The sequence below is a fragment of the Chlamydotis macqueenii genome, chromosome 21 (assembly GCF_036417535.1).
Source record: "Chlamydotis macqueenii isolate bChlMac1 chromosome 21, bChlMac1.mat, whole genome shotgun sequence".
NCBI classification, from domain to species: Eukaryota; Metazoa; Chordata; class Aves; order Otidiformes; family Otididae; genus Chlamydotis; species Chlamydotis macqueenii.
The window spans coordinates 4,567,281-4,591,498 of record NC_141576.1 but is presented as its reverse complement, the minus strand read 5'-3'; the positions used below and the strand labels follow the sequence as shown (position 1 = coordinate 4,591,498).

Here is a 24,218-nt window from a genome sequence, read left to right as displayed (position 1 = left end):
AGAAATTCCTAAAAAGAACAGAATGATGCTGGTCAGTTCTCCAGCTGTAAATATTTTTAAAATGACATTGAAATTGTATTTTGAAACATGCAGACTTGGAGTTTGTTATGTATACGGAATAATAAAACAAACCTGAAACTGAGTGCCTGTATTTAAACTCTGTGCTTATCCTGATGATAGGCTGCTTTACTTGCCATGCATTCCAAATCTGGAACTATGATCATTAGCTTCTTTCAGTTTAGGTTAAATAGAACACCTGTGTTTCCTGGTGTGCTTTCCGTGGAAATACTTCACAGGAAGAATTGGTCTTACAGAGTTTCCACCCATCTTGGGACAAAATCTTTTCTGTGAAATGGCTTTTGTACTTCCAGTGATGTTCAGTACAATTCTGACCTCACACTTGCTCCAGGTCCAAAAATGAGCTTATAGTGCACACTTCCCTTTCAGATAAATAATTTACAAAGGATGCAGTGGTCATTTCAAGTTTTGTTAATTTAATGAAATTATTTTCAATTCTGGTATGCCTCATGTTGGAAACAGTGAAGGAGATAGGCTGCTTCTGCCTGTTCTTCGCGTAAGTCGTGCTGATTTGAGCTTACGTTTTTGTCTCTCTCCTCAGAATGTGCTTTTTTTTTTTCCTGTGTTTCTATCAAAAGTACTAACAAAATCAATACGGCTTCCAGAAGAGAGAAATACAAATCAGAACTAAAAGAACCCCTAGTTTATTAGGTTTTTAATTAAACATGATGAACACATTTTAAATAACACAAAGGCCTCAGGCTGAACTGCATCTAATCGAAACAGATTAAGTCACCCGTCCGCACTCGGGTAGTTATTAATTCTGTTTACTTATGCATGCTAGCTGAAGGCAGAGTTCACCGCTGCTGCGTTGCAGTTTATTGCACAGGGATGCTTTTGCTGCGTGGAATTGTGCTCCTAATGAGCATTCAGATGTTGGTTATGAGGAACACTGGCGAGAATAATTGAACCACCTCTGAATTTCAGGGCTGTGTCTTCCAAAGTTGAAGAGAATCTGGGTGAAACAGTAGTTTTGCATTATTTCTTGGACATTTCCTCCTATTTCTTTTATACTTGGTTCCATTTTTTCCAGAGATGTTAAATTCTTGAAATGAAATTGCTAAGTCTTCCTTAGGAAAATTTTTTTTACATGTGCATCTCCACGCAGAACTGTCGATGACACGCCGTGACGTCCTTGATAACTAGCTTTTATCATGAAATATGCTGCCCTTTAAATATTTTACACTGCTTTTGATGTAGAGAAGTTGAGGTAAACAACCTAGATTCAAACAACCTCTTAAATTTATGTGCAGGGATACTTAATCCTTGCTGGCGATAAACCTTAATTGGCCATGTACGTGGATTTACAAGTTCATAAATTTTAAAATATCCACACCTGGCTGCAGCTTAAAGCTTACTTGTCATAAAATACAAGTGGAGATCCTTCTGCTAAAAATTACAAGATAGAGCAAACCGATTTCCTGACGTCTTTGCTAGTATCTGTAATCCAGTGTAGCTGGTCAAGAAATTACTTATGCAAAACACAGTTGCTTATTTGCTTGGCTTCTTCGCCTACAATCATGTTCAAATATCTCTCGTCTGCCCTTTTTGGAGTATCTGCTCATGAAAACATTGCTTTCATTGCTCACTGCTTTGAAGCCTGGCTTTTCGGATACGCTGGAAGACAGAGCTGCTTACTGGGGCAAAAATACCATGAATTTTATTTACTGTTTATATGGCAGCTATAGAAAATGTAATTCATAGCAAAAATGAAACAGAGTTTCTGGAATAGTCAAGGGGGGGAAAAAAATCATTGAGGGAGATTTGAGGAGGCGGCTGGCATTGCAGGGCTGAGTAACTGAGTGGGTTTTCGAGGCTACGATACCAGTTACTGCTCTGTTTTAATTTTTTATCCGCAAAGAGTAAACATTACAGCTTCATAGTAGATAGTTCCTGCTAAATTAATGTTTTCTGGACTTTAGAAATCAAGCCATCTGATGCTATTTGCCAGTGTGTTAATCAGTAACAGTTGAAAATTAACTGAGCATTGAGATTTAAAAAAAAAACCCCAACCACCAAACACAAATTGTTACGGTCTAGTAGGAGCTGCATTTTAAAAAGTGTAAATAAGATTTTAGTTTAAGAAAGAGTGGGAACGGATAGTCTTGTCTGTAGCTTATTCTGAGAAGTTAGTGTGTAAAAGAACCATCTGTCCTTCTGACAGTAAAAGGTAACTGATGAAGGATGAAATTATTCTGGTTGGGAAAAAAAAGTTATTATTTAAAAGTGGCGTAAAACTAGAGTTACTTAGCAGCTGGCGGGTTTACAAAATTATAACGTGCAGTACCACTGGAAAATACAACATGTAATATGGCCAGAAAAGGTGAATTTAGCTTAAACACAGGTTTCTAGACAAAAGATAACAATCTTCTTGGTTGTGATTAACTTGCGTCAGTCTTTGATCCGAGCCCTTGTTTAAAGGGATCAATATTGCACATACAGCACCGAGTTTATTGTCAAGTCCTTTCGGAAATAAGACAGTGAATTAAAAATCAATTATACGTGCAGAAAACTTTGTGTAGGGCAATCAATTTTGTCCTTTTAGTTTGCAGAAAGATTCCATTGTTTAACCAGCTGTGAAAAGGAATGAATTTTAAAAGCCTCTAGCAAATGAGATAGCCCAAATGGGGTGGGGGAGTAGATTAAAAAAAAAATTATTTCGGCAGTTCATGTTCAGCAAAGGCTGCCTTCAGGGATAAATCTATAAATCCTGTCAGTGACCTTGGCTTCAAAATGGGTGATTTCACCGCTTTTGCTAATCTTGATCTTTCCCCAGCTGCCAGATAAGTTAGTCTTTTCTTAACAATATCATTTTTTTATTTGCTTTGTTTAACCGCCATATGTTTCTTGATTCATTGTCTCTCTGCCTTCATGTGGTATGTTTTTATCTGTTAAGCACTTACCAGATTGCTGATCCCAAAAAATCATACAACAAATATTTACACTGGCCAGCTGCCACAGCGTGGAAGGCTATTTCTGTGCAGGGACGGGAAGCTCAGCTCTAAACTCCCAAGTTTAAACCGGGAGATTAAACCAGTTTAAACCGAATGATGTGTAGGTGCTTTCAGAAGCTGGTGTTTTGTTTGCTGGAAAAAGGTTTGTAAGAGAGAGATCGAAACACGTGCACGTAGTTCACTGTTGCCGAGGGGGAGGAATCTGCTGCTTGAAAGATGAATAAATACGACAGCAGTTGATTGTTGAAACCATGTTTTCCATCTTATTTTCAAGGGCATCTTAAAAATGGAGATCACTTACACGGCCTAGCATCCTCGATCATCTTTCTGTGTTCACGTAAAAATGAGGAAAAGGCACTGGGGGACACGAGAGCTTGCGTTTGTTCTCCCATTGGGCAGGGTGGTTATTTTATAAATGGAGAGGGCCAAAAAAGCCATCCTTCGTAGTTTCTTAGCAACGGCGCTGGAGTCAGATTTAATGTCCGTGTGTATCTTACACGTTCTATGTATAGAAGCACGAGCCGTGCAGCTCAGCAGTATTGCGACTGAAATAAAGACTGTTCACCTTCGCTGCGCACGGGGAAAAAAATAAAGCAGGCGTGCTAATATGTTGCGTGGACCGGTCTGTCTTTACCTTCTGCCCATCAGATGACATTCTGGTCAGTGACACGGTTACTGTCTTCAGTACTCTGACCTTTTCTTCAGATTTTATCTGCTGAGAGACCCGGAATCTGGTTTAAGTATAACATCATCCGATGTCCTGTTCTTCTCCGAAAGGAAACAGAGTCATGACACGGTAACAGTGAGAGCATCTGGAGAGTCAGGGATCATCACAGCTGTGGGACTTTCTAGGGCTAATGCTTCTGCCGTAGCAAGCAAACCGAGCGATTGTAAGTGTTCATCTTTCTGCTCATGGTAAAACTTTCTGCCCTGTATCTGTCTTTTGAGGAGGGGATTGTCTTGATTTAATTTTTAAAAGACGCTGTGTCTCAAAGCTACCTTGCTTCCATTCCGCTGACCTCTTTACTCTCCATTTATTTGTATCCAACTTAATTTCCAAATTCTGAAATGTAATTTTAACAGATAATCCATATTGGTTAGTAGCATGATTGGTTTTTAGTGTTAATAAGATACGTTTCACAGTTTGCTTCCCATTCTCAATGCAAGTGTAAGAAATAAAATGCCATTGCAACAGAAAATGACAAAATGCTCCTTCAAATTGGTATAGTGACATAATTCTTATTTAAGAAACTTTGATTACTGTCACAATACCGATGCTCTGTGTGCTTTAGTGCTCAGAACTTATCTTTCTTGCACAAGCATGAGCGGTACGAATACCAAAATACACCTCATTTGCAAGTTCTGTTTGCATGATGAATTTTATTTTTCTAATCTTCCCTATCAACAGCACCAATTTTTTTTTTTTAATCTTTCAGATGACATAAAAATGCATTTTAACAAAGCAAATTACATAGCTTCGTCTCCTTTTGTGGATAAGCGGGGCGGCCATATTCAATTAGGCTGAAAAATGATCGTTTGTTCTATTACAGGCTGTAACGGAGCGAGCGAACAAACTGTGATCCATCACCAGTTGCTCAGTTTTACGTTACTTAAAGCACTTGCCGTTCTGTCAGTGGCTCCGAATCCTCTTTGGGAGCCATTATTTAATTTAAGTTTGTGGAGGTGTCACTTGTTTGATAATAGGCTGCTTCAGGAGTAGACGCATAGTGACTAAATATTAATCATCTTCTGCATCCATCCAAGCTTCCTAATTAGTTACGAGGGTAACGGTGCCAGTACAGCTAATGATTATACTGCCATAAAAAGCATTTGACAGCAAATAAGGACTTGGTCCAGAGAGATACCCTGAACCTGGTAGGGCTGGGGAAGTCTGCTCGAGCTGAGGGCTTTATTTCCAGCTCTGGGTTGCTTACGCAGCAAATGTGAAGGGTATTGTGTGATCTGGAAGGAAAGTTTGATTTGCATGTGGAAATGCCACCTTAGAAGAACAGTGTTTTCTGTTTCGTAGTAGCTGAGTAACTTCACTTTTCACCTTTTAAAAAGTTGACGTGGTCGGCGCAGATGAACCCCAGCGCAGCAGCTCCTGCCCAGCTTGTAAACACCGTCAGTGCCTCTGCAGAGCTTCTCTTCAGCTAGCGCGCGGTTAGGTTTTCTCTTCCTTCCTCCGTACTTGTGTTGTGGAAAAGATCTGTTGTGTTGATCAGCGCTCGTGAGGCTGCATTTAAGAACTGTGACTTCGTGTTCCCCGTCCAATGTTGCTGTTGTGCTCTCATGCGCCTTGTGGGTTTGAGTGTGTTGTGGTGAAGACTCCGAGCGCGCGGAGCTGCCGGGTTGTGGTTTTGCTTCAGCTTTTACTGGCCTCTTGATATCTCACTTGTTCCCTTATCCACTTGTGCAGCATCCACCATGTTTTCTCTTGTTCTTCTGTTCCTTTCCTCCTCTCCGTGCCCCGCTCTGCATTCGTAGTATCCGCTCAGATTTATGCAGCTTTTAGGCTACGTGGGGAGATTGATCAGACAGGGGCTTACACGTTTAGAGGAGCTCATAAATAAGCATCGCAGCACATTACCCTCCACTGCATTGGAATAACATCAAACATTCGATTTGGTCCAAATTGGGGAAGGCAGAAGAGGGCACCTTTGTTTTATTAGGGTGCATATTTCGTGTATCTGTTATGGAGATACTGTCCGGTTCTTGGGAGGTAATTCCATAGCCTCAGCACCACTCCCCCCTTGCCTGCCTTCCCCCAAATATCTGCCTTTCAAGTTTCCTTTGCCAGCGTTCACCTTTGTTATAATGCATTTCTGTCCTTCACTTTCAAATCTTTTTTCTTTCCTCTCTTATTTGTGTGGCACTCTCTCACATTTGGCACCATTTCCCTCCAGTAGATGTATTTATTCAGAGCCCCTTACACAAGAGAAAAGGGAACTCATAAACCTTCTGATTCCTTTAAAAACTACTTTCATGCCTTGCTGCCGAGATCGCCGCATGAGCCACCATCTTCCTCGGTAACCGGACGGCTGCGTTGCAGAAGTGTACCATACAGTGCATACAACGGAGAGTTGGTGTGGGCTCATGACAGCAGCTTGCAAGGAACTGAAACCTTGTGCCGTGGGACTTATTATTTTTAACCAATAAAAATAATAATGATGTTATAATTAGCAAGCTTAGATAACTGTTTATCTACTTCGTTACAAGTAGTCTTCTTGCTGGTTCTCGTGCTCAAGGTGCACCTTGTACCCACACTGGCAGCTGACGGTAGGTAAAGAATGAAGTTTTACTGTTAGGACAGCATTTCTGCTGTTTGTTACATTACGGTTCTTTTAAATATAAGGCTGTGAAGGCAATCTTTAATTAGCGGTCAAAGTCCTGGAAAAGGTTACGCCTTGTTACTTCCCTGTTTAGAGAGAAGGCCACGTTATGGGATTTCAGTGTCTTGTACGTGGGAGGTGAACGCTGCCCCGCTTCCTAGGAGCAGCTACAGAGCTAGGCCAGGCCGGGCCACACAACTGAAATACAGCATTCATTAAGTTATTTGAAGGCCAGTTTTGGGTGTTCAGTTCTTCAAGTGTCAAAGGGTGTGTGTCTGTAACTATTTGGAAATTAGTCTCCTCCTTAAACTGTCCCCCATCTTGCGAGCAGCGCGCAGTACCACAGGTAATGTTTCAGCATCTTTGGCCTTCACCCTCAGAGCTCACAAGCAGCAGTCGCAGACACAAATACGCTGTGCTGTTGCCCAGCCCGTGTCCAAAGAGGGAGTTCAGAGGTGGTTTTGGGTGCTAAAATCTGCTGTCCGTCAGTGCAGACAGTACTGCTTACCTAGATTCCCCTGCAATTTGTCACCTCTCTAACTTTTTTAACTGGCAGGATTTTCTTATAATAAAAGCCACAGTGGAACAAAGGAAACGCAGGTTAAATCTTGAATTATGAGGTTTTGAAGACTGAACTTTCTATGGAGCTGTATAGAATTGGCGCTGTTCTCAATGTGCTCATTTTGGTGCTAAGTGTTCAGGGTTTTCTCATGCTGTATCGTAGGTGAAAATGAGCATGGCTCAATTTTCATTTCTCTGTAACTAAATGAGTATTAACTTCTCAAAACACGTCAGAACACACTATTTTTGTTGTAAACAACTTGACAGGATGAAGAACTCCTGTCGCAGGAGGAAGCTTACTTTTCTGCTTGCTGTAGGAAAGGTCTCAGCCTGGAATGTGATTTTGTCATCGTTAGTACGTCTCATATCCAGGTTTGCACGCTCAGGTATCTCTTCACTACACTGCAGTCAGTGGCAGACTTATCCTGCGAGAAATTCAGGAAGTTTGCAGAGATTTCTATGTCATTTTAGTAAGGGTCACAAACTGGAATTTCTATCTTAGTGCTTGATCTCAAACCTGGGCATTGTTACCGCGAACAGCCCCGCTGTTTAATTATTTACTTGGCAGAGTCACCTACGGAAACACTTCCCTCTCTACATGTGTAATTTCCTTGGGGATTCTTGTCACCATTTTATCGCACTGTTCTTGGATTTGTTCGCTGCTTTAAAGCATGGGAGCTCTTGAAGTGGTTTTATTTGTTTCCTTCTGTCATTTGCATAAAGTCACTGTTTGGAAGGCAGAAATACAATCTCCGGCATAACTTACAATAATGCTCAAAATCCCAGTGGAACAATATTTCTGCAATAGGGAACTTCCACTAGAAATACTGTGTTCCAGTCTTGGAGGGATCGCACAGTATATTTCAAGTAGTCTTGAGTGCAGGTTTTTTTGTGCTTAGTGTTAGAAATTGACTGAAAAAAACCCGAAAAATATCAAAAAGATCGACTTCAGACTGGTATAATAGTGTTAAACGTGAGTAAACAGACATGGATTTTCATGATCTGTGTGAGAAAAATAAAATTTTCTGCGGAAAAAATGGAAATGTTCTGATCTTTAAGTAAAGAGCTCAAGTGGAAGCTTATTTTGTGGTAACCCCCACGTTGGTCATCAGCCTGGTGGTCTGATCTTGCCGACGTACAGCTCCTGGGCTGGGGGCTGGCGCGGATCCGTGCTCACCCGCCCGTGTTATTGCCTGGAATGGGCCTTCAGTAGCGGTGATTGAATGGAGATCCGCTCTGCGTTAGCAGGCAGAGCGGGGCTCCCTGCGGTATTGTTAGTTGAGTAAAAATCCTGTTGTTAAGAAAAACAGTATGAAGAGAAGGAAATTCAGGGGGAGGATAATACATGATATTTTCCACCTGGGTTGTTTCCGCCCAGTAAAGGTGAGGAAACACGAGGAACATCTTCAGCCCTGTGGAAGATGATGTACATTCTGGTGTTGGCATTATCCAAGGAAATATTCATAAATTTAAGAATACACACCGACGTTGCTGCTTTTGGTACAGTATTTGTGGTCCAGAGTACGTGAGGAAGAGAGAGGTTAGTATTCCAAAGGGATGCATGAGAACCATTCCTCTGGAGGAAAGGTGGTATAGGAGGGCATTGTTTGTATTCCACAGGTGATGCTTTTCTGTTTTGGTTCATAACTTTTTTTTTAGCTTGAAGTGTGCAGGTTAAGTGCTGAATTTCTACTACTTACCTATATTAAAGGGAGATACTTTTGGATGTCATGGGAAAGAAATTGTGTCCATGAAAAGGAACATATTGTCCAACTTCTTACTTGTTAGTTTTGCTGTATAAGCGGCCTTTCTGTATATTAGCATTTTAACAGCAGTTTAAGTCAGAAATGAATCTCTTTGTGTACAGAAAAAGGCAATCTGAAGTATAATCAAAAGCTTTCTGTTGTCTCTTGGCAACAGAATACTGTTTTGCTTCTCTGGGTCACAAATGTGCCAGACCTTTGTTCTCTTTAACTTTTAAAATGCATTTAAAAAAAAAAAATTTAGGTAAAACATGCTCGAATCATTTTAGCTTTGCAGCACTGAGAAACTGTTGATTACAGGAGACAACAATCTTCAAATAATGTTTTACAAATGGAAAGCTCTTTTTTTTTTTTGTCAGTGAAGGCAGTCTCCAGTTTGGGGTGTAAGGTGTGTGCCGCAGGAGGGGATAGGCTTAGACTCACTGTGTGAAACCTGGTTTATGGACGTGAACAATGCGATTGCTGAAGATCACAAAAGAGCAAATGTCTCGGGCTTTGTGAGCAAGCAGAGGGGTGCACGGATCTGGATCTGGTGTCGTGCCTGCACAGGTGGACCCTTACGTCTGTCTGCAGAAGGTCTGTCATGGGTTTTTAAATATAAACATGGGCAAGCTGGCCAACCCAGTTTCTTGCTGGTGGAAATAATTAAATTTAGTAGAACAAGGAAATGCTAGGCTGTGTGTTAAATATATCTGCTTTTCTGCACCGCTCTTCAGAGGAGAGGCATGTGTTGTCCTGAGGGCTGTGCTTTCCCAGCCTTCTGGAGGTTCAGGAGATGTTCTCCTTGGGAGCAATTCCTGCACCTGGGCCCTCTCTTGCAGTGCCACCAGGAGATGAGTGCTCCACACCCGCTTTGGAAAAATGAATACCTTCTCTTCTCACCCTTACGTTATTAGAAGAAAGTAAATTGCAAACTGAGCAGTCCTCAAACAAGAGCGCTCATCTGTCCCTGTCTGCTCATCTTCCTGCTGAACTGTGGGAGCAGGCAACTGCAGCAGTGTTAGGATGGATAATAATGCTCCTAATAATCCACCAATTGTCTTTCTAAAGAGTCAAGGTTGTTTATCAAATACCCCTTCTAGAGCTCAGGAAGTAAAATCAGGTTTTCTTTTTTTTTTTCCCCTCCTGCTGCTGCTGTAATATCCAGTCTTTTTTTGATCTGTGCCTCAGCTTCTGATGTGCCACTGCAGGCTGTCCTTAGATCAGGTTTCTTGGCGTGCTGTTGACTTTATCTCGTTTACCGGATCACATTTCTGTTGCCATACGCTGTGTGATCGCAGCCTCCCCGCAGCTTTTGAACAATTAGTAATTGAGCAGGAAGTGTGTGTTCATTACAATAGCCTTTTGATTTTGATTTTACAATCCCGCAGTGTTTCGCGCAGAGCGGAGGCGGGGGAGGCACTTCTCCCAAACACGTTTTTGACAGAGAGAAGTCTGTTGTTGCAGCCACTTGGCTATTTGTCAGCAGTTCTCAGACATCCCTCTTGCGCAGGTTGCTTGGCAACCCGGGCCGGAGCCATCGCACCGAGGCCAGTGCATTTCCAAGAGCAGGTTGGTGGATGATTTATCGGCGGGGCTGCGAGCGTGGTGAACCCGAGAGGCAGGACTGGACCTCTTTAACAGGAACCGACGTGAAATGTGAAGGCGAGAGGGACTGACTGGCTGGCCTGGGAGCATTATCTAGGGATGTGCACTGAAAGCACCCAGAGCCAGTAACCAGAGGGCACAATTAGAGCAAAAATAAAGGCTCCTCATTTAGACATAATTGATTTTTTTTTTTCTGTTTTGTTTTCTCTTTCTCATCTAGGCTCTCAGGCAGAAACAGGTACAATGCAGAAAGTGAATCCAAGCTTTGTGTTCTGCTTTGGATGAGCCTGCAGTCTCTCTCTATTTATAAAAATAGCTCGGTTGGAATCCTGACTGTAAAATAAAGCTGGGGTTAGCACATAAGGTCAGCAGCACCCCGACAGCTCAAAGCCTGGGGTGAAGGCACAGTTGAATTCTCCCCCAGCTTTGGAAATGTCTGAGAGCTGTTGTCACCCTCAATATCGTGTTGCCTTTCCTACAGATTTTTGCGTTGATCCTTGGCATTAAACAGAGAAGGGAAGGAAGAGTTTTCTAAACTGGCATTTAGGCAGTAGTTCGTGCTGTGGTCAGATTTAGATGTCTTACCCCTCCTTAAAACATCGTCTTCAATAAACTGAAGGGAAGTTGGATGACCTTTAGGTAAGCGCCCCAGTTCAGTTTCTTCTGCTAGCTTGTGAGTCCGTGTTCCAGAGCAGCTGTGATGAGGGACGCGCAATATCTGGAAAGCGTGATGAGAAGAGCATTTCTGGGCACTGCGAAGAGGAGAGAAAGGATGATCAAGGTTCACTTTGACCCCTTGAATGGCAGAATAAATACTTTATTGAGAATTCCAAATAAATGTGTTTGTAACCAGTAATCCTGCTCTGCATGCAGTCTCATTTAGCCAACTGTGTATGCAAATGTGCTATTAATGTGTTTGCATCCAGTATAAATATACAAATCTAATCTGTTTATATATGTAATTTACACACAGCTGTGCTCATGCTCACTTAATACCAATATTTTCAGCAAGCGAGAGGTACCATGGGAGATCTATTGTTCCACACAAAAGCTGACAGAGCAGCTCCGTGGAAGGGGGATCATTATCCTTTCAGGATCTTTTGGCATTCCCTTGGGGGAAGCCTGCTTAATGACTTTCCCTCTGTGGGTATGGCCGTGGATACACGGAACGCAGACTGCGGTGGGTGTTGTGTGCCTCTCTGCATTTGTAAAATGCTTTGGTGGTCAATCTCAGACAGTTTGAGCTTGAGTTTTTAATTTTTCAGTGTAGTTTTTCAGGAAGACAAAGAGATTGGATTGAGAGGGCAAGCTAATTGGCACCTTGAAGCCTTTCAGCTGATTTATTTCTTTTAATTTTGTTCATAGAGGATACTTACAGGCCTAAGGAGTGTAAGATTTGTATCACGTGTGGATGACCAGCAATGCACTACGAATATCCAATGAGAACATTAATGCCTTTTAATATAGATTGGTATCTAATGAATACCATCAAAATATTTTTGGTTTTCCATGATATCTTTGAGTAAGAGGACTTGGTGAAAAATAGTCTTATTTTCAAAATACCACAAAGGTTAGAGGACAATTTTGTCTTGACACAAGATAATTATTTCATTCACATAAATGGAAAAGAAAAATAAATGGAGCAGTGTCTATTAAAAGAAAGCTGAATTTGGTTTTAGTTTGTATTTTGAACTGAGGTCACAATCTGCTGAATGAAGAAGCCAATTGAGTAAGTATATTTTGCAGGTAAGGGATGCTTTCAACCAAAAAAAAAGTCAATACACACCCCCACATACATAGATATGATAATTCTCTTCCAGTCTTGTTCTACAAGATGATCGCCTGTATGTGTGCTTTCTCGCTTGGACTGGAAGTCTGGAAACATGTTTGTGGCACAATTCAAGAAAGGTTTGCCTTTTTACAGTTGTGAAAGGGGACTGTTAAGAAAACAAAACAAACAAAACCAACCAATAAACAAACTTGTCTCAAAGTTGGTTACTTAAAAACTTGTAGCTTGGAATTAAGCAGCCAGAACTGGCATTGCAGGGGTTGGCTGGCATTTATGAGTGTTCCTGCCTCACTGTCAGAGCTAACGGGGCACCAAGAGCAGGGAAGGGTCTTTACTTGCTGTTATTCTGCAGCTTTCTGCCAGACAGATGGTGAAAGAGCTTGTGTGTCAGTGGTCATCGAAGCACAGACAGTCCCCTACCACAGAGGTCCCTTGCAACAGAGATTTGTAGTAAGTATTTGTGGACATCTTCAAGCTAGTCGCCAGACTGTGCCAACAGTTTCTCATACCTTTGCATGGTTGTGTCAGAGAAGAGAATAAGGTCCTTCAAATCAGCCTCCGACCTCTTCGGGAGGAGACTCTAAATTGCAAGCTGGTGGCAGCCTTACTTTCCTGCAAGAGCAGACAAAGAAGAGATGGGACAGAGCAGTAAACTTAACCTGAGAGCATCTGAGATGATGTAGGCTGAAGGCAGATAACGCAGAGGGAACAGTGGGAACTGTAGATCTTCTGCAAAGATCTACTTCTGCTTGCATGGTTGAGATCTGCGCCTATCTCTGACACAGTGCCAAGGTCTGGGGAACAACACGCAGAGACATTTAGGGAGGGCCTATGGTGTCTTTCTATTAAACAAGTTTGCCAGCTAGGTGATTTTTGCAAGCTTGCTGTTATCTGATGAAACACACAACAGCACAAGCACCTAATGCTAAGGGTAAAACTGCTTGCCACTTCAAAATTAAATTAAAAAAAAAAAAAACATTAAGCAGAGTTACAGTAGTGACAAGCGACAATAAAATGAAGTTCAGTTGAGGTTGGAGCATGTCCTGTTCTCCCAGCAGCTGGGTGTGTTAAAGGAACATGGCAGAGGCCCGGATGTTGATTATTTTTCTTGATAGTTCCTCTTTCCTAGTGGACTGATGCGGGGAGGAGATGTGTTTTGATTTTTGGGGTTTTTTTTTTTTTTTTTACAAAGGTTTCAGGTGAACTTCACTGAGTCATCATGCTTGTGCCTCATTCTGCATGCTGTTGTTGTAACGAGGAAGATTGTCTTACCTTGGGACTGATCCTTGCTCATGGCAGGTTGCTCTGAGGATGTGTGTTCTTAGGCCAAGGAATTTCTGTGGAACGTCTCCCTTCTGCCCTCTCCTGTACCCTTAGAAAAGGGTCTTCTCCCCTCTTTTGTGGCTTTCTCCCCTTTCCAGCTGGCAATTTGTGCATCTTAGAGTTGTGTTGTGGAAGTCTTTGACTATCCTGTTCTCTCTCTGACCGGACAGAACGTCTGTCCATCTCCATCATGCAGCCCTCAGTGCCAGGAAGTGTTCTCTTGGCTGTAACCAAGCCGTCAGGTCCCAGTTTGGGCTGTTTGAGAAGGTGGGACTGAGAGAAAGCCCGCTAGCTAAGGCTGGGAGCGGATGGGACGCAACAAGTGCCATCTAACTGCAGCGTCCATCCCAGAGACCTTCGCTCCTCTGGCCGCAGTCGTAGCTGGTGCAGCATCTTAGGGCAGCTGGACTTCTTCTGGGTAAGAGCGTTCAGGGAACGAAGCAGCTTGTGGAAAGAATTAAATAGGCATGGTACGTGTGACAGCAGCACTTTCTTTAACTTTTTTCCCTTGATGGAGTAACTGAGCAGTACTTAGTCCTGTCTGTTACTGAGCACATAGAATTCCTCTGAGGTAAAGACACAATAAATACCAGCATCATTTTCTGCGGCAGTCAGGTATGGTTTGTTGAAAAAGAAAAAAATTGTGAGTAACACAAGTTATGTTTTTTGTAAGAGTTACTGGACATCTTTAGGTTAAACTGTGTTGTCTTAAGGAAACTATTCTGTTTCTAGAGGACAGTGTCTATCATCTAACATTATTGGCAAATGCCTTTATTTGCACTGTGCACGCGTAACCGAAATATAATGTTAAAACTCGGCCAGGGTTTTTATAAAATGTACTCTGCGCTGAAATTCAGCTCGTGTGCATGTACAGTGTCTGCATGCTACGAAATTGTTTGGGGCAATGTGCTGCACATTTAATGGAAGTTTTGCAAATATAATCAAATCTCATTTTCAGAAAAACTGCCATAATTTTTCATCGGGTGAAATTTAAGAAGTAAAGATGCTTTTATGCATTTAGTGTTTATTTGCTGTTATCAATTAAAACCCCGTAAATTTTCCTACCGCATTTACTGTAAAAACTTGAAAAGGCATATTAAATACGGGGGGTGGTGACAACTTCAGTTGGCATCTGCCTAGAAAACCATGGGCTTTCAATACATGCACTGTCCCTACGCCTTTCATGGCAGCAAAATTTTCCAATTTCTTATGCTCGTAATTTAAGGAAAAGGTTGCGAAGAACTTAACTGTTCTTAGACATGGTCTAAAGAGGAGATTTAAAAAAAAAAAAGGGAAAAAACGGTCCTTATTTCCTCGATTAAGAAGGAAAAGGCTCTGTGTTTGTAAATATATTGCGTTACAGCATCCTCTTCACTAGTGAGCCAGGTGGAAGTCATGGGAAGGGAATGAAAGAGCACATGGAGTTTCTTAGAGAAAATACATTTGATCCAAACCTGACGGAAGTATCGCCTCAGAGGAGATGTATTAGTAGAATTTGGAATTTTCAGTTTTATCAGGGCTGTCCTGCTGTTCTGAAGCCCGTGAGGTTTCAGTCTGAAATTTTTAAATTGATTAAACAGGTTATTTTGTACCAGATGTTACTCTTGCATGCTTTTAGAAACAGCTTTATTTTAGATTTCTGCAGTAAAGAAGAAAACTGAACTGGGAACCCCTGTTCCCAGTTCAAACCTTGGGGTGCTGTATTTCAGCATGCAGCAGCAAATTTTTCCTGCCAAGCTGTAATCTCTCGCTAATAGAAACCCTGACGCACAACCTTAACAACAGCTTTGCAGTGGCATTACCATCACTTTGATAAACACGCCATCTGAGCTCGGTTACTCAGAACATAATGGCTTTGTGTATCTTGTCCTGATATTTGTTCCTTGGGATAAAATATGGGACCTGAAAGTAACACATATGCAAACATGAACATGCTTGTTCCTTGTTCTTCCTTGGTTATTTATAGCTCCCTGTTTACACGACGTAGCAGGATACTGCAGAATCTCATACGTTTTGTTGGGGAAGCTCAAATTATAAAATGGTATTAGGAGATGATGTGGCGTGGCTGGTCGATAGCCATGGTAACGGCTTCGTAAAATCCAGCTGTGGTGTCTGACAACACGGACTGACCTAGCAAGCCACGGGATTTCCTGATGCCCCTTCACAGCAATAATTATTCATAGCTTTTTTAAAGAATTCTGTTAGAGTTTGTCTTCGGTGAACAGTACAAACAACAATGCTGACTGAATTCTGTCACAGATAATGTTTTAAAGTTAAACATAAGTGGTGAAATTGAAATGTTATCTACAATTTTTAAAAGTACAGAACTTGGATTTTTATACCATTGTGCTCTAGAGCCACTTCCACTTTTTATCAAAACTTTTCTTTCTCGTGCATCCATAGGTTTAAGCCTCATTGTTCCACCAGCCCTTTTCAGGTGCCTTCTGTGAGCAGTGCAACATCTCCTGCACCGTTCGCATGCAGACGTAAAATTTGTTGCGTGTCATTTGTGCAGAGGAGAGAAAATTTAAACTGTGCTCTGCAGTCTGCGTTATGAGATGCTGGAGAGCAACAGGTCACTTCTGATTTGGTGTGCGAGTAGTTCTTTCACATTTAAAAACATCTCTATTGGGCTTGACTTGGGGGAAAGATGTAGCTGTTCTTGCTGTAGGCCAAGGGAGAGCTGAACATGATGCCTGGATGAATGGAAGACTAGAATAGGGAGAAAAGTCTGAAAAAGACAACATTTTTTAAAAACCTTGATCATTTTTGTTAAGCTTTAGAATCTCTCGAAGTTTCCAAAACTAATTTTATTTGTGTGGTTTGTTGTTCTTCATATATTAAGTAGCAGCTTTTTCTTGCCTTTCCAGAGAGACACACAACTATTTTATGGTTGGGTGTCTTGCGCTGCCTGAGTGGCCTGGTGATAATTCTGGGTGACACTGATAAAGGTGACACATAGTGGGCCAAAATTTCAGAACGCCGGAGGGATTGACTCCATTCATATTTGGCAATTTGAAACAGCGTTTCAGGCTCCCCTGAACCCCGTTATTCAGATAGGCCGTGTCCTAGGCTCACGTTCCCAGTAGGGATTTTTGACATCTCCCGAGTTCAAAGGAAAAGAGTTTGTCATAGGCTTTTTTGATACAGAGTTGAATCACAACACAAAACAAGTGTAAAATTATTTGGTTAAAAGAGATCTTTAAAAAAAAAAAAAATCCCCTGAAAATTCAGACACAGCATAGTAAGTCTTTGGCAAAATAAGGAACAGGGAATCAGGGCTTTTCATTGTATGCAGTGGGCCAGAAAGCTCTCTCGTATTTCCCTGTGCTTCTTCATCCATGGCTGGAGTGTTCCAGCTCTCTTTCTTCTTATTCCCCTACAGCTTTTTGTGTCGCCTCTTCCTATGCATGCTCCGTTAACTGATGCTGCGAAGGCATCCTGCCTCCCGTACGGTCCACGAGGCAGCGATGTCAAAGCCAGGAACTGAGCTGCATCGTTTAGCATCTGTGTTCCCTTTGGATTCCTTGTTTTTAAATGTTTCTTGATTTTAGTTGGCTTCCATTCTTTGCGATAAGCTGCAGACAGGAATTCTATCGCTCTTTGGGACCCTGGGAGTGGTACGAGGGCATGGTTGTTTGCCTTGTTGCCGCTGCCGTCTTTTCTTGCCAGAAGCAGACAACAGAAGAGGTATGGGTATGGTGCCAGGGGAGTGATTGTCTTCCCACTCTGTGTAATGAAAATTCCTTGTCATTCACGTGGTAACGAGTGAGAGGTCTGCGTGTGTTAGTGACCAGTTACACATCGTAGGCACTCATCGTATCTTGCTCTGTGGATACTTGTGGGACTCCTGCCTGTGAATGAGGGGCTGGTACCTCGCTGTGGTAAAATTTTCCTTGTTCAGGAACCCAAGCACCCCTGCCACAGAACTCTTCAACTCCTGCGTGCTCTGTATGAGCAAATCGGATACAGGAAGGGACTGTAATTTCGGAGCGCGTACAACTGGTGGTTAGTTCTTGTCTCTGTGCCCCCAGGCGTGTTCTTGGAGAACCCTAGCAGTCTTGCTGGTTTTTGAGGGTCTGGGTTAGGTGAGGATAGATCCCTGTGGGAGCACATCTGCAAAATAACATGGATGAGCTTCCAAAGGGATTGCTCCCTCTCGTTTGGCGTTGTGGTGGGAGCTGATGAGGTGTACAGAGCACTGTTTTAGTAGTTAATTACCCTTTCTGGGTTTCCTTATCCCCTTCACAATATGGAAGCCTCTCATCACCTCCCCACTTCTTCAAGAAGATGTGATCCAAAATGCATTAATCCAACTGGAGGTATGTTTCTTTTTAGGGAATTACAAATTCTCATTTGCCCTAGAATGTTAGGGCCCGTATGCTCACCATCCCTCATTTTGTTGCAGTCAGAATTTGGGTATTTGGTGGTATTTATACCCTTTTTCTAGGAAAGGAGAAAGTCCGAGGGACAGTCGGGCTCCCGGTTCACGGTGCTGAAATAGAGGGGTGCGGGTGGGACTGGTCCGGGGGCTGCGGACTGGGGCGGGCAGCAGGGCTGCAGTGGGGCTGGCCTCGGAGGAGGAGGAGGAGGGAGGCTGAAGAGTTGTATTGCGGGAGGGTGAGGGGGGGGCATTGCAGAGGGGAAACCCGAGTGCGAGGGGGGCCGCAGAGGCAGGGAGGGCAGCGGAGGAGACGGCAGCTGCCAGCGAGGAGGGAGACGCGGGGCTTGCCCGGGGCGGCTGAGGGGAAGCCGGCGGGCGGGGTGGGGTGGGGTGGGGTGGGGGAGACCCGGCGATCCAGGCCACCTTTTGCGGCGCGCCCCGCGGGTGCCGCGCCGCCCAGCCCCGCCGCGATCACATGCCGGGCCGCCGCCTCCCGCCCGGCCCTCCCCGCCGTTCGCCTCGCCTCCTCCGCCCGCCCGCCCGCGCCGCAGCCCCCGCCATCGCCGCGGCCCCGCTCCCTGCGCCTGCCCCGCCGCTCCCTTGTCCCGCCGTGCGCGGCCCCGCGCCCGCAGGAGGCGGCGGCTCGGCCCGGCCGGCGCCGCGGGGTGAGGGGGGGGGGGGTTGGGGGGGCGGTGGCCGGGCGGAGGGCTCGCTCGGGAAGGCGTTCGCTGGTTTTCCTCCGAAAATCGGGAAGGGCTGGCGGCTGCGAGGAGTCCTTAACCCCTGCGGCACCTCCTCCGGAGAGGCACTTTTCTCCCCCGAAAACCAGCGTTGCGTATTTTCCTCCGCCTGCCGCCGCTTAGTTGAGAAATAGACTTGGAGAGAGACGCGCAGCAGAACGCTTCGGTCCTTTTGGATAAGAACTGACTGTGGTACTGACTTTTTTTGGAAGTTTGACGTGGAAGGGAATGCGGTTTGAATTTTTTGGTGTCTTTTCCGAGCCTTTTTCCCCGTGTCTGTGTAGGTATACGTTTTCTTCTGGCGACAGACCTTAAACATTGTTTGGCTATTGTGCTGATTAACAAGATTTTTTTTTTTTCTTCCCCTTCTGCTGACGTACTGTTTTTTGTTATCTTTTATCGCAGAAACGTTTTATTAAGGGGTTGAGGCAGTACGGCAAGAACTTCTTCAGGATCCGAAAGGAGTTGCTTCCGAATAAGGAGACCGTAAGTACATTTGGACTTTATGTATATTGCTTTTTCTCTTGCTGCTTCGGTGTTTGATCTTACAAAACTGTTTCCTTTTCACCCTGAACTGAATTCTCTTCAGGTAGGTGGAAGAGAAATCCACAGCCAGAAAAGGTAGCTGTAATTTTTAGTGCAGTTTTTAGGTCTTAGCATATGAAAGATGTTATATAAAATAGTCGTCGTTGCTGGACGGAGTCACTAAGGTTGGATGAAGTGTATTTATGGAGACCAAATCTAATTTTAAATTCTGACATTATGATAGGGTAATACATTTATGTCACCCCGTTGGGCTCAAAGGGCAGTGGGTAATTAAAGAAAGCCTAAACCAAAATAAAATCTAATTGAATCTGGAAGACTGAGGTATGTGCCTGCTCCTACGACCTGCAGAATTCGGTTGTTGTGTTTAACTCTTTGTGTTCCTGAAGCGTGTGGACAGCAAGCTTGTAACTTCAGCTTCTGAATTGATCTGTGGCTTGTTACTGAACTGAACTTCATAAAGCTTACATAACTGCCATTCTGCTGGAAATCCTGGCAAGGGCTTCGGAGGGAGATGGACGGGGAGGAGTGCTTGACTTCTTCAAAGGAAAGAGAGTTTGGGAAGCCCTGGGAATCCAGTTACTTTTCCATTAATCCTAATTGCCAGGCTTCTCTAGAAGCTTCAGTTTCTGTTCTGCAGGTGTCATTTAACTGCTGGGAGGGTGGTTTTGGGAAGCGGTTTTGGTGTTTATTCTGAATTTAGAAGGGAGTAACTCAATGAAAACTGAGTTAGATGTTCTTGTGAGGCGATACTGTGATACCACAATCTTCCATGGGTAAATAGTGGCACCGCCTAAGTCAAATAGAAAGGGGAGGATGAAGTGATTCCTGGAGTGCCTCCGTTGGCGTATGTGTTCACTGATGTTATTGAGAGTGATGGGAAAACCCGATCACCGATCAAGCGTAGGTAGACTTTGCTTTAGTATTCTGTTGGATTTTGAGGGATGAAGGCCCACTGTTGGAAAGATGATAGCTTAGAAGGAATTCCACAATAGTATGCTTCTTAGCAACATCTTAACACATCCAGCACGTAGTCGGCTTGTGCAGTCATTTCATCTTTTCTTTACAGTATCTCCTAGCAATGTGTTTAGGACAAATTGGTGTTTACTTTAGAAATGAATCTGAGAGGTGAAACTACTCTTCTGAAGTTTGACCTACGGCAACTGTGAAATACGCTTTTAAGTACAAAATGTCTCTTTGTGGTAGAGGAAAACAGTTGGCAGGAGAAAGGAAAAGGAAAACTGAAGAGCTGCAAGCAGGGGCCAGGTGTCTGACCCTGTTTGTTACTTGACTTCTGCATTTGAACTGGGCTATCAGGCCCTAAGGCTTTTGTGAAAGTTTTGTGAGTGCTGGGAAACTTCACAGAAGCAATCATTTTGCGAGTGTTACATTTTTGTTTCATTAGATCTACGCTTTTAGTATAGAGAAGACTAAATAACGAGTTTGAACAACTAGGAAGCAGTGTGTTGGTGGCTTTGAGCAGGCTTTTTCAGCCCCTAGTAACTGATCTGCAAATAACCTTTGACCTACAGTGGATTGTTTAATCTCCATTTCCTATTTTTGCCCACAGGTCTCAGTTCTGCTTTCTTTTGATTCCCAATCTTTTTCAGACAAAATTTACAGCAGTTTTGCTATAGCAAGGCATGCAGACTAAAGGCTGCAGTAAATAATATTTAACTATCCAGTTTTGCTTTTTCTCCTTAAAGTGGAATAATGAATAATGTAAATTATAAGGCTGTGGGATTAGACTGTCTGCATTTTTTTCACCAGCAGAATAATTTCAGATACTTTGCCTGCCATTTTTCTATTGCAGTGTGAAGTAACCCTCTAGCAATTCCAGAAACGGCAGAAAAAAAGCCCTTATTTTCCTGTTCAGCCACCATATTAACATGAGGTGAAACTCTGAAAATTATTAGATGGACACAAAAGCATTACGGCAACTCCCAAGTTCTGCAAACGCTACTTGAAAATGAATCAGGGGCATTCTTGAAGTGACTTGCCCGAAATGGAAACCAGGCTACAGGTCGATACGTCCTGCACGTTTCCAGTTTATTGAGTTTACCTTACCAGCCACTGAGGCCTTGCGGGGAGGAGAGTGGAGCCAGGGTTTTTGCCTCACTTAAAGTTAAATCTCCTTATCATGCTGCTTGTACAGTGCGTGCTTTTTCTAGACGCTTACGTTTCTGCCGCTTTCACCGGGGGAGAGCTCTTCATATTATCGCCTGAAGTCCTGCAGTTGGAACATTGCGGTAGCGGAAGATAAGTAATACCACAGAAATAAAAAATCGTTTTAGAGAGCAGGCCTATTTTGTTCTGAATCAAGCAGATGCTGCTGTACAGGATGTCAGAATATAGAGTGACTGTGACATTGTATTTCTCTTGTAATGCTGGAAGGTGTGAAGTGGCCGTGATGAGAGATGAGAATTAGGCCGTACTGTACTAAGTTTTCACAAGCGTGTTAAGGAATGGCCTATTTGAGTTGTCCCTTTACTATTTTTTCTCTCTCCACAGTTAATGTACCATGTCTTCTAAGAAAATCCTGTATTTGTCAATGTCTTTTAACAGAGTTTTTTTTTTAACTTTTTTTTTTTTTTAATTGTTTCGTCTAAATGAATGACCAGCCAGAAAAAAATCTTTAGGAAAGGAAACGTTTACTGCGTATCAAAGCCGTTTAGGTCTTCGCTCTTCCAGTTTATTTACAAGTTTATGTCCGAGAGGGGCTCCCAGTGGGCAGGAGTGTAAATAGCCATAGCATTCCTCTCAAGTATTTCATAAGCAAGAGGCACAGGAACTAAAATCAGCTCTTATCTGAGCATGCCCTCTGCTGAATTGTTTTTACATTGTGGGTGGTGGAGCCCTGGCCCAGGTTGCCCAGAGCGGCGGTGGATGCCCCATCCCTGGAAACATTCCAGCCCAGGTTGGCCGGGGCTCTGAGCAACCTGATCTGGTTGGAGATGTCCCTGCTCCTTGCAGGGGGGTTGGACTGGGTGGCCTTGAACGGTCCCTTCCAACCCAAAACTGCTCTGTGATTCTATGAAGTGCAAATGCTGAAGTGGGTCAAGGAAAGGCAGTAGTTTTAAGGCTGAATCAGCAAGTGTTAACCTTCTGATACTCTGCAGAAAAAGTGCCTCCCTGTAGGTGAGCTCAAATAAAACTTCTGAAATTTCCTGGGGTTGCCATTGAACTGTCTTAAATATATCTTCTCCGCTGTTCCTATGTATCTTTCTTCCTTTCCCCGCCCTCCTGAATGCTTTTCTCTTGGTCAGTTATAGCTGTAGTTGGGTGGCACAGTTGGATGCTCACATTTGGTTCAGTGCTTAGCAGCACTGCCGATTCTTCTACCTGGTAAGCTGAGAACTAAATTTTGGAGGCACCGATGTGACGTGAACAGTTTTCGTTAATAACTTTCATTTAAATTAATATGTTCTGAGAATGCGAGGTATGGAGCTGGCAACAAGTTTTCTTCAGTAGCTGGTTTGGCTTTAGATGTGATTTCCCCACCCTTTGGGATAATTTGCTACAACTTTGTGATAACATGGGATTTTCAAAGTATTTAAAATTCTCCTGCTCTGAATTCTTTAGGTGATTACACTGAGTTGCTTGAATTTAAGAGTTTTAGAGGCACCAGCGTTGCAGTAGGCCTGAGACAAATGTACTTAAATGCCTGCAAGGTTGGGGATTGACTTACCGTGTTCTTGTGAATAGCTTAACGCTCTGTTAGCAACATGCGAAAGGTAGATAGAAACACGGACTGAACGTCGGCTTGTGCGGAGCAATAGTGCCCGGCCGAGTCATGGTGTTGGCTCGCTCAGATTTAGAGCTGGGTCCTGCTCCACTCAGCCTGCCCTTGCGCTGGTCACTCAGACCCTTCTGTGAGCTGCAGTTGGGGTGCAGCTTCAGTTGGCCTGAACTATTTAAGGCCGCGGGCCCAGAAGAAACAGATACAGCCTGCTTTATGTCAGATGTGTTGTCTGACCAGTGGAACTCAAACATCTTATTCCAGTTAGTTACCTGCTGGAAATGGAGGGGGATGCATGTGATTGTCCCTCTGGCAGGCTTACGTGGGTTCAAGAGGAACATCGTGTTCTTTCATGAGATACCCATGGCGTATGCAGCAGTTGCTTTGGAGTTTTGGAAACGCTGTGTCTTTCATGGGAATAGGCCCAAGTACTTTTCACCTCTTCTACCTCATAAGACTAGGGAGGACACCTCTCTGAATATTTGAGGTTCTGGAATGACGACTCCTGTGTTCCTCAGGGAATGTTTATGGTACAGTGATTGTGACTGTGGTCTCATTGTCTACATGTCTTTTTTTTTTTTTTTTTTTTTTTTTTTTTTCTGGCAGGCTGAAGCTCCTCAGTGAGCTTTGTAGAGCTGCTTGCTTCGTGAGAAGTCTCAAAAGAGGACAGTGAACCTTTGTGGAGGCATGCAGACTAGGGTCTAATTTTGTTTTGAATTTCCCTGTTGAGCACGTAGATATCTTTGGTGTGTGTGATTTTTGGTTTGGCTGCTTAGCAAGAGAAGGCAGAGTGCAATCAAAAGGTCTTGCCTCTGGGTGAATGCTTCTGTATTTAGCTTTAAAACACAGTGTAAATAAAAGTAATGGGTATCAACTGTTTTTCTTAGATCGAAATACCTGCAGCATGCTATATTTATGTGCGTAAGAACTAAATATGCATCGCTTTGTTCTTTAGGAAAAACAGCCTCTCTTCTGATGGTGAAACCTCTCCAAATGAAATGCCATTGGGACTTCTCTCAGAGACTAAATAAGCTGTGCTCTGTTAATGTTTGCAGACAAAATGAGTGCAGCGTGAGCTTTCAGCATAAACTTCTGTTTAATTTTAGATTGGGGTTTAGATAAACAATTTTATTCTTGCCTCATTAATGCTTAATCTTGTGTTACATAACATACAATGTTGACTTCCTGAGTAGCTCTTAAATATAGTGCAAGTGTGTGGTAGCTGAAAGGTCACTGCAGCTACCATATGTGCGGACTGGCAAGGTGTTTGTCCTCTCTGAGGACAAACTGTGTACCGTTCAGGTCAACAAACAGCCTTAGTAATGTTTGTGCAAAATTCTCATGAGCGTATGGAAGGTAAAGATTCTCCCTCGACGTCATTGTTCAAATAGCAGTTTTCCTTTGATTTAAAGAGGGGGATAATTA

The 24,218-nt window shown here is 43.3% G+C and overlaps 1 protein-coding gene across 6 annotated transcripts in view; it reads left to right on the top strand.

Annotated features, from left to right (window-relative positions):
• The window catches only part of RERE (arginine-glutamic acid dipeptide repeats), a 191,711-nt gene that overhangs the window by 119,722 nt on the left and 47,771 nt on the right, over positions 1-24,218 (top strand). For all 6 annotated transcript variants that reach the window (XM_086764391.1, XM_086764388.1, XM_086764390.1 and 3 more), the window contains one exon: positions 18,917-18,997. In XM_086764391.1, coding sequence (XP_086620517.1) covers positions 18,917-18,997 — 81 coding nt within the window. The remainder of the gene's footprint in view (positions 1-18,916; positions 18,998-24,218) is intronic.